General features: G+C 39.6%; 1 protein-coding gene across 1 annotated transcript; it reads right to left on the bottom strand.

The window, feature by feature from the left end:
- Positions 1-299: 299 nt before the first annotated feature.
- Positions 300-1,102, bottom strand: LOC131226204 (uncharacterized protein At1g76070-like). The gene has a single exon (XM_058221969.1). It carries the CDS (start codon positions 963-965, stop codon positions 300-302), a length of 666 nt encoding a protein of 221 aa, XP_058077952.1. The 5' UTR covers positions 966-1,102.
- Positions 1,103-11,034: the final 9,932 nt, after the last annotated feature.

The raw sequence follows: 11,034 nt of genomic DNA, 5'->3' as shown, positions 1-11,034 counted from the left end.
TTATATGCACATATGGGCCATGCTGGTTAATAGAATTGTATAACAAATGCATGTAACATGTTCTCCAAAACCTTAATTACAAAATTTCACAAGGATTTCAATTACACCAAGAGAGAATAGAGAGAGAGAGAGAGAGAGAGAGAGAGAGAGAGAGAGAGAGAGAGAGAGAGAGAGAGAGAGAGAGAGAGAGAGAGAGAGAGAGAGAGAGGAGAATTACATGTATTTTAGAGAGAGAGAGAGAGAGAGAGAGAGAGAGAGAGAGAGAGAGAGAGAGAGAGAGAGAGAGAGAGAGAGGAGAATTACATGTATTTTCTAAAGCCATTCATCTGAAGAGGAGTCGGCGGCGCCATGCTTCTTCTCTTCCAAAGATTAACCTCATTCCTTGTCTCCATCACAACTGGAGCTGAGTTCGGTATCACAAACTCATTCTTTCCGCTACTTCCTTCCTTCTCCTCATCAGAAGAGTATTCCCAGCAGTCCTCCACCCCCTCCACCTTCCAACTAACATTCGCAAAAGCATCACGTCCGTTTGAAAAACGCTTCATCTGAGTAAGGTTAGGTGCATGTCTCGTATCAACCACAATATCTTCGACTTTCTTTGCTCCACCGTAGATTTTACTGGCAGTGACTGGCGGTGTTGGCTTCTTCAATTGACGGGAAGGAAAAACGCAGTGAGCTTTGCAACTTTTCTTGTTGTGCTTGATCTGTCCAATACAAGAGACTTTTGGTGAGACAGGCTCTTTTGTACCAAAGCTTCCGATGTTGTTCAGCTTCCTTCTTATCTCCGCCGGAAATATTGATCCGATCGGGTTGTGGTAGCCTTTTCCTGATTTGGGTCTTGGCTTATTTGAGTTATCGATTCGTTTATCAAGACCAGGGCTGTAAGGATGATGTGAGAAGCAGACTCCACCATTTTTAGAGAGAAAAGAGAGGAGGCTACTCTTTGGTATTGATGGTTTTTCCATTTTGAGTTATGGACTCTCTCTCTCTCTCTCTCTCTCTCTCTCTCTCTCTCTCTATTCTTGAAAACAAAGGAGAACCATGGCTTTAGAAAGCTTTACAAAGAAGAGAAGAATGTAATGTGGCAATTGAGACTGGAAGAGATTTGTATGGTCTGATGCTTTTGAAAGAGAGAGAATGTGTACTTATATTCCAAGAGAGAGGAGGTTTGGTGATTTGGGTCAATAGAAGACTAAGCAAACCTCCGGGCCCACTGGTATTTTATTATGACCTTTGATAAGTCCACACGCGTGCAATTAAGCTCATGTACACGTCACACGTGTCAGTATGGCCTGACTCAAGAGTCATTTTCATTCACTGGTCAGGTGGGCCACAGTTTGAAAATCAAGTACGGCTTTTGAAAATCTTGGTTCTAGTTTAATAACACATCTACCTGTTTTCAATATTGGGACCACATGCTAATTGGACCGGACTTTATTTTTAGGAAAATATGTGGAAGATCGATGGTTGATAGATCTCGCATATATATGATTCATGGCGATTTTTCTCTCTTTCTTTCTTTTTCATTGTCCAAGTTCTTGACAATCCAAACCGTTTATATGATGATGGAAGATAGAAAAAAATACTCTTAGATTGGAATGTTTCTAAGTCATTGATCATCAAACTCTTTACTACTTTGAATCATAGTTCTAAAAAAAAACTAGCTAATTCTATTTGAAACTCAGCTGAGTCAACTCGACACAACAAGATTTTGAGTGAGCTGAGTTACTAGAGAATGTCGAATCTTAAGACATGGTAAGACTTGCCCAGCTTTTCTTTTCTTTTCTTTTCTTTTTTTTTTTTTCTTTTTTTAAAAAAATATATATATATTCACACAACCACACTTCACACAATCATGCACCCACCCACACCACATGAGCACTCGATCCTAAATCTCTGTGTTGAAAAAGAGACTATCTATCACAGAGCCACGATGAGCCAAAAAAGCAGACCTAAAACTCTCTAAAGATGAAGCACAATCAGTTGCTTGTTTTCTCATTTTATAACACTATTACTAAAATATAAATAATTTAAATAACCCTTCCTATTCCCGCTCCTTTTAATTTAATGAAGTCAATTAAGTCAGGTGAGTCTTCCAAGCCATGCACCTGACCCAAATGAACATTCAGTCAGTCACGTTTTCAGTTTTTAAAACTAGCTTTCAAACATGGGCGGTCTTCTTTAACTTGTTTTGCGGGCCATTGAAGGATTTTTCAATATCAACCATTTTCTTCTTCTTCTAATAAGCCTATTTTACCCAGGGGATTAAATGGTAAGAAATTGCATTAGATGGAGTTGACACTATTATTGCATGACGATTGCATATGTGGAAATACCCTAGTTTTTTTGACCACTCAATCACCATGTTTGGCTGGGTCCTTACTCTTGCTCGGGTGGTAGACACTCAAGAGTTTCAACACCCGGTCAAGGGTTCGAGTACCCATAGGTGGTGAAATTCCACCAGCATGAGTGTGTGGGGTGTGTGTGCATGTGTAAAATAAAATAAAATAAAATAAAAAATTCACCATGTTTGGCGTCAATTCGGAAAAAACAAAAAAAACACTATATAAAGTGAAACGTGCATTTGGTGGACCATAGAATTATAATCAATGTACTACATTCATAGCTGATGCCAGTCACTTGTATGCGTATACAACTTAAATGCCATATGTAAAAGACGGATTGCATGGATAAGACACATGCACCATGCAGGGCTCACATATAGTGGATCTCAAAATACACCTGAAAATTCCAGGTGGAACCAGATGCAATACCATCTCACCTGAGCCCACCTACTGAATTACCCTATGTATCATCCATCTAGGAAAAGCATGTGTGTGTGTGTGTGTGTGTGTGTGTGGAAAAGGTACTATACGCTCGACTATATGTTACCTTCCATAAGGTCGAGAGCTAGCACTATGCTAGCAGTTGGATGACGAAAGTTTTAAAGGAATGATGAGATTTTATAGGGAGAAAGGTGAGATTTTATAGGTGAGTGGAGAAACAAAACCAGTGAAGCTGGCTCTCTCTCTCGTATATTTCCTACTCCGCATGATGGTCCTGCCCTGGAAACCTAGGTAGGGCTTACCGTGGGGTTTTTTGAGAAATCCACCTCGTCCATCCGTTCTTCTCATATCATTTTAAGTTATGATCCAAAAAATGAGTCAGGTCTAGGGATCAAGTGGACCATAAGTTGGGGATTGAACATCCACCATTAAAAACTTCTTAGGAGATGAATTTTCAGATCAATCTGATATTTGTGTTTTCACTTCATCCACATCTACATGACCTTTTGAATAGGTTGGATGGTAAAAAAAACATCACGGTGGCCCTTAAAAAGATTTCAACGGTGGGTGACATTATCACTGCAGTTTCATTTGGTGTGGTCTATTGGAGCTGTGGACCTGCTTCATTTTTAGGATCATAACTTAAAATAATATGAGAAAAGCAATGAACGACATGGATAAAACAATTACATCACGTTAGGCCCCACAGAACCCTGCCGGATAGATTATTGGGTAGGACGCAATTCCTGTCCTCTTTCTTTTGCATCAGTGCAGAACAGCCGGAAACGAATTGGCTATTCTCCTGCCGCTAGCCGGTGGTGATGGTCAGTACCTTATGGGCCCCACCATGATGTATGTGTTTCATCCATATCGTTTATTCATTTTTACATATCATGTTATGACTTTATCCCAAAAATGAAAGGGATATAAATCTTAGGTGGACCACACCATAGGAAAACAATAGTGATTGTATATCCACCATTAAAATCCTCTTAAGGCCCACTGTACTGTTTATTTGACATCCAATCTGTTGATTAGGTCATACAGACATAGATGAAGTGAAAAAACAAATATCATCTTGATCCAAAACTATTTTGCATCCCAAAAAGTTTTTAATGGTCGACGTTCAATCAACATTGTTTCCTGTAATGTGGTCCACTTGAGATTGGGATATACCTTATTTTTGGTCTCATACCCGAAAATGATCTAGAAAAATAGATGGATGGCATGAATGAAACACATACATCATTATGGGGCCCACAGAACACTGACCACCCGCCATTGGCGGGTGGCAGGGAAATCAGATTGCGTATTGAGTTACTTGGGCCCACCTTGAATGTATGTGATCTATCCACACCATCCATTCATTTTTCCATCTAATTTAAGGGGTTGAGACCAAATTGAAGCATATCCAAAGATCAAGTGGACCATACCACAGGAAGCAGCGGAGATAATGATTTCCACCGTTGAAACCTTGCTAGGTCCCACAGTGATGTTTAATTTTCATTCAACATGTTCATAAGATCATACAGATATAGATGAACAGGAAAAACAAATATAAGCTTGATCCAAAACTTTTGTGGCCCCCAAAAAATTTCAACTGTAGACGTTTAATTCAACTATTTCCATTTATACATTTTATATATTTTATTTTTATTTGGTAAAATGAATGGACAGAGTGGATATAATAAATAAATCACAGTGGACCCCATAGAGTTTACTCAGTACACTAAGCGTAGTGAGTTACTCACTACGCAATCCGCACTCACTACGCTATCCGCTTCCGGTGGCAGGGAGTAGCCAATCCGTTTCCGGAATGGGCCTGTTTAACGGACGCAGGTTAGATACTGAAAGGTTGAGTAGTGATTCCGCTACTAAAGTGACGTCACTAAGTTTTGTAGGCCCCACTATGATGTATGTGTTGTATCCACGCCGTCCATCCATTTTGAGACATCATTTTAGGGCATGAGCCAAAGAATGAGGTAGCTAAAAATCTATAGTGGACCCCACCACAGAAAACAGTGGGGAGAGTGATTCCCAAAATTGAAACTATCCTAAGGCCTACCATAATGTTTATTTGAAATCCAACCCGTTCAAAAGTTAAAAAAGACATGAAAGAAGGGAAAACACAAATATTAGTTTGATCTAAAACTTTTGTGGCATTTAGAAGTTTTTAATGGTGGGCGTTACTGTCCCACTATTTTCTGTGCTGGGGTCCACTAGAGCTTTGGATTTGACTCGTTCTTTAGATATTGCCCTAAAATGATCTCTCCAAGTGGATGGAAGGAGTGGATACAAAACACACATTATAATGGGGCCCACAGAACTTGATGACGTCACTTCAGTAGTGAGTTTCGCTACTCAGCGTGTCATTATCTAATCCGAGCCCCTGTTCAATGGAAGCAGATTGCAGAGTAACTCACTACCCTTAGCGTACTAAGTAGACACTGTGAGGTCCACCATGATTTATATATCTGATCCACTCCGTCCATCCATTTTACCATATGATGTTAGGGCTTGAGCCGAAAAATTAATCATATAAAATGTTCAAATGGACCACACCACATGAAACAATTGAATTGAACATCTACTGTTAAAAAAAATTCTTGGGGCCCATGGAAGTTTTGGATTAAGTTTATATTTGATTTTTCTCTTCATCCATGTCTGTATGATCTTATGTATGAATAGATTAGATGACAAATAAACATCACTATGGAGCCTAACATGATTTTAATGGTTGAAATCATTATTCCCACTGTTTCCTGTGATACGATCGACTTAAGACTTGGATTTGGTTCAATTTTAGGCTCAACCCCTTAAATGATACGGAAAAACGGATGGACGAGGTGGATTTCTCAAAAAATCCACTACTTCATAGGCTCCACCTAGGATTCTAGTGCACTACTTCATGTTAAAGGCTTTTGCAGAAAATACTCCAGAGTCATATTTTAATAACCAGTTTCATCGGTTTTGTTTCTCCACTTATCCTCTAAAATCTTATCGTTGGGTTGGAATTTTCAACATCCAACCGCTTGTGTGTTGCCAGCTCTCGACCGTATGGAAGGTAACATATGGTCGAGCGTATAGTACCTTTTCCTTTTCACACACACACACACACACACACACACACATATATATATATATATGGTACTATGAGGTCAACTCATGGGAAACTTCCCATGAGGTGATCAAGTTGTGAAGCTCCACCTCGATGTGTGTTAAACATCAACACTTTGAACTTCCCATGAGGTGATCAAGTTGTGAAGCTCCGCCTCGATGTGTGTTAAACATCAACACTTTGAATTTGATGGGTCCCTTTAGGTTACGAGATATCCCAAAAATCATCCGTATGCAGAACTCAGGTGGACCATACCATCTAAAACAACATGAAGACATGCCTAAAACAAATAAAAGTATTTGTTGGGGCTCACCTAAATTTTATATGCTGCTGAAACTTGGTCTGACCCCTCATCCAAGTGGGACACGCATAATGGGTGGTCTAGATTTGTGAACCACATCTCGGTGGGCCCAATAAATGATTATGAATGTTTTAATTGAGAGGGTAACCCCTCTCAAGAGCTGTATGTGGTGTGGCCCACCCAAGTCATAGACTGACTTGATTTTAAAGCTGTAGCCCACCATGGAGGTGCATCTGGCTGATGGGGTAGATGTTTGAAACACATCATGGTGGGGCCCAAACAGCTCAACCTCACGGGAAGTTCCTATAAGTTAACCTCATTGTACCATTTCACACACACACACACATATTGCAACATGACCTTGATCCAATGGCGACGTAAAAAATAGCAATATCTAGGGGATGCATTAGCAAACCTCCTCATTAGGGACAATAAAAGATCCTGGTATGAATTCATGGGAGGCCCAAGTATCCCCCAACGGTCAAAATGAACCGTTCAATAACATGACTGGGATTACTCAATTATATTTGCTTTTTGGTCATTTCAAGTCTACGGTGATTCTCCCGTCCATTAGTCCGGAGCACGGATTAGGTTACCCATATTGTGGGACCCACCTTAGTAATCTGTTGTATATCCATGCCATCCCTCCGTTTTTTCAGCCCATTTTAGAAAGTGTCCCCAAAAATTAAGCAGATCCAAATCTCAAGTGGTCCACACCACTGGAAACAGTGGTGATTGAAAGCCTACCATTAAAAACTTCCTAGTGCCAATAGTAATGCCAACCGTAATGTTTCTTTTCATTCAACCTGTGGATAAGATCAATCAGAACTGAAGGAAGGGAATAAATAAAGACGAGAATGATCCAAAACTTTTGTGACCCACAAAAGCCTTTTAATTGTCAATCACCACTGTTTCCAATGGTGTGGTCCACCTGAGATTTGGATCTGCTTAATTTTTGGGATAACATCCTAAAATGATCTGAAAAAAAAATAAAATGGACGGATGGCTTTGATATACAAAAAATTCATCAAGGTGGGCCTCACACGGTAAGGGTGCACCCACTAAGGTGTTACCCCGGTAACAGCTAATCTGGTCCCTAGTCTTTGTTGGAACCAGGAATTTGCAGTGCAACATGGTACCAAGAATTCCTGAACAATGGTCGGCCCTAGATTAATGTCAATCACGTTTCCAAACGATGGACAACATTGAAAAGATAGGATGGCGAGGAATAAATGTCCTAATATTCAGGGTAGCCTACAGAGAAATGATTCCAAGATTGTACATATTGAATATGTGAACAGTGATCTGAGTCCATTCATCCGGTTGGTCCCTCCTAAGATGTGCCATGCATGGTCCATTCATCATGGGCCAACTTTCTTTTGATGGTTATATGTGGGCCATTGCTGATTATTTGTTTTGATTTTTTTATTCGAAACGTTCTAATCAAATGGTTGAGATGATGCAATCAATTTTATTATTATTTTTTTTCTTTTAAGAATCAATATATTTGCTAATTATCTCTTCTTCTTTTTTTTCCTTTAGAAAGTGATAAATTTCTTACTTATGAAGTCCATGTGATATGTGGATAGTCCGTCCTCTTTGGTAGTTCAAAGACGGCAAGAACTGAAAAGATCTTCCTTTTATTTCAGGTAGTTGTAATAGACCGCAGGACCCTATTAGGTTTGTTGGGGCAGCAGAAATACTTTATTAAAGTGGCAGCAACATTGTAGGAATGGATGGGATACAATAAGGGCCCGTTTGGCCGGGCGGATTGGAAGGGATTGGATGGTATTAAAAGGGATTGGAAGTTAAATCTCGGGATTGGCCGGGCGTGCCAAACAGAGTCAGTGATCCGATCCCATTCCCATGGATCTTAAGACAATCCACTGACAACACCATCATTACCTTTAAATCCCATTCAATCCACCCTAATCCGTTCAAATTTGCCTGGGACGTGTTTGGTTTGAGGGATTGGAAGGGATGGGAAGGTTTAATCCCAGGATTGGCCGGGCGTGCCAAACAGACTGGATATAGCAATCCAGGGATAGAGCAATCCCATGGATCTCAAGACAATCCACTGACAACACCGTCATTACCTAGAAATCCATGCCATCCACCCTATTACCATTCAATCCCTTCCAATCCACCCGGCCAAACGGGCCCTGAGGGTCTGTTTGGGCAGTGGGATTAGAAGGGATTAGGTGGGATGGGATTCAGCTGGTCCTGTGCCAATTCCACTCCATGTTTGGGAAGAATGGGAACGCTTGGAATTACATTAAATGGAATTGCATTGGGTCCCGTGCCAATTTCACTCAATGTTTAGCAAGTTGTGTAGATCCCACCATGATGTGTGGGCTATATCCACACCGTCCACCCATTTATCGAGATTATTTTAAAGCATGGGCCAAAAAATCAGGTAAATCTAAAGCTCAAGTGGACCCCACCATAGAAAGCAATAGGGATTGAATACTCACCGTTGAAAACTTCTTTGGGGCCACATAAGTTTTGGATCTACCTCATTTTTAGGCCCATGCCATAAAATGAGGTTATAAAACAAATGAACGGTTTAGATATAACACGTGTGTTATTCTTAGTAATTTCAAATGATGGTGGGTATATTCATTCAATATACCACCGTATTATCAACAAAGCATGGCATTAATTTTATCCCATGGTATTAGGGGACAATCCCTGCCATGGGTAATAATTATGTTTTTTGAATCCCATCCCACCTAATCCCTTCTAATCCCACCGCCCAAACAGACCCTAAGGTTGATCGTTATCTTTAAGACTGGATCTTGCACACGGGTCGATTTGGTCCAGTTCTGGGGTGAAACTGGAACTAAACCATTCCTAACGGTTCTAGGATATTAGGAACTGGAACCGGACCATTGGCACCCTAGAACCGAGTCGGAACCGAACCGTTAAAACCGGTTCGGTTTCGGATCGGTTCCACGGTTCTGGGCTTTTTATAATCTAACCCAGTTGCATGTTTAATTTTATTATCTAGCCCATGTCCATCCATGTTGTGGTCCATTTGATGAATGGTTTAGATGTTGTATAAGGTGTGCAAAAATACATTTATGAAAATAATTAATTGGTGCATTATGAACTAGAAATCATGAGTCAAATATGGAAACAATCAAAGGGTGATTGGTTTGGTTCCAAGTTCGGTTCCAGGTTCGATTCCACGGTTCGATTCTATAGATCGGATCCACGGTTTGGTTCTATGGATCAGATCACGGTTCGATTCGGTTCTATATAGCCCCAAACCAAGAACCGAACCGATGTAACAGGTTCTTTGAATATTGGAACTGGAATTGGAACCGGTGCGCTCTAGAACCGGACCAAACTGGACCGTTTGGTTGGTTCCAGTCCGGTTCCATGGTTCTACTAGTTCAATGTGCACCCCTAGGAAAGTGTAATGGTTCTACTATAGCCCACTTCATAAGTACAACTCTACTCTAGCTGCATCACTGTAAAAGGATTCAGCATACATGGCATCGTGCCTAGAGATAATAGATCAAAATGTTCTGAAAAACATGTATGAGATCCACATAATTTGAGTATTGTGCCTCGGATCGATGTCGGGAAGAGCGAATGAAACTTTCTCAAGTAATTAAAACCTTGAATCTATAAAAAAGAGTTTCTTGAACTCATAAGAAGAAAAGACACATCTCAGATAATTTTATTGTATAATTTCTCAATTACACTATTAATAAAGTAAAAAAAATAAAACCCTAATTTAAAATGATCCAAAATAATAAAATTTAAACTCTAATAAAAGTCATCAAAATAATAAATCTACCTAAAATCAAAGTAATTTCTAAAAAAAAAAGAAATCTAAACTCTAAAAGTAAGAAAATAGTACTAAAATTAAAATTAATAATCAATAAATTAAAAAAAATTCTATTTTGAACTAAAAGTGTGTTTTCTTATGAAATAAACAAATGTGACCTACTATGTGGGTCGGTTGACTCTGAATGACCCATTACCATAAAGATTAATAGATCGTGCATCGATCCCTCAATGATACCTGAATTGAAAGTTAGGACTGATTTACGGTTCACACTTTAAGTGGTAAATTTTTTTCAGTCGGGAATGAATTTCTTCAAATGAGATGCACCGAGGGCCACTTATGTCATGCTCTATGTTGGACCAGTCAAGAATTGATGAACCACCGCTTCCATTTAACCTCTTTTTTTCATTTTTATTTTTCTCTAGTCTTGATAGGAATATATTTGTGCCACATCCTACATCACACATTTACCTTACGAGCAAAAATTTACGCCGTCCAAAACTCCAATAACCCGTACACATGCAAGAATTGAGTAGGGGATGCTCAACGTTAGCCGTATGTGAGCCCACCATGGTTTATATCTGCTATCCAATTCATTAATAGGATTTACCACTTCCAAAAATCACAATATTCTAAAACTCATGTAAGTTTAGAGATTACAAGCATGATTTTACACTTTTCCCTATGGTGAGGTCCACATGAATTTTATATTATGTGATGTTCAGGGTCAAGGCCAAACATTGGATGGTGTTCCTGATGAACGGTGTGAATCATATGAACATGTAGTCATTCACCCCACAAAAGCAATAGCCTCACCCCACCATAAGCATTAGATTAGATGGAATGTCTGATACAAAATAATAATAATAATAATAAAATAAATAAATAAAAAGAACCCAAAGGCCATATGGGCATTGCCGGTACACAACAAAAACTTAGGCCATATGAGCACCATAGTATATGCGTTAGCGATGCGTTAAACAGAAAAACCGAGTCTTCGTCCGTCAACGGGTTGGAATTATCGTCTTCT

The sequence above is a fragment of the Magnolia sinica genome, chromosome 14, assembly GCF_029962835.1.
Source record: "Magnolia sinica isolate HGM2019 chromosome 14, MsV1, whole genome shotgun sequence".
NCBI classification, from domain to species: Eukaryota; Viridiplantae; Streptophyta; class Magnoliopsida; order Magnoliales; family Magnoliaceae; genus Magnolia; species Magnolia sinica.
The sequence above is the reverse complement of the archived record's forward strand: the minus strand, read 5'-3'. Positions and strand labels throughout refer to the sequence as shown.

Bases quoted from the DNA above. Each gene is read 5' to 3' on its own strand.
- LOC131226204 (XM_058221969.1), bottom strand. From the start codon at position 965: ATGGAAAAACCATCAATACCAAAGAGTAGCCTCCTCTCTTTTCTCTCT.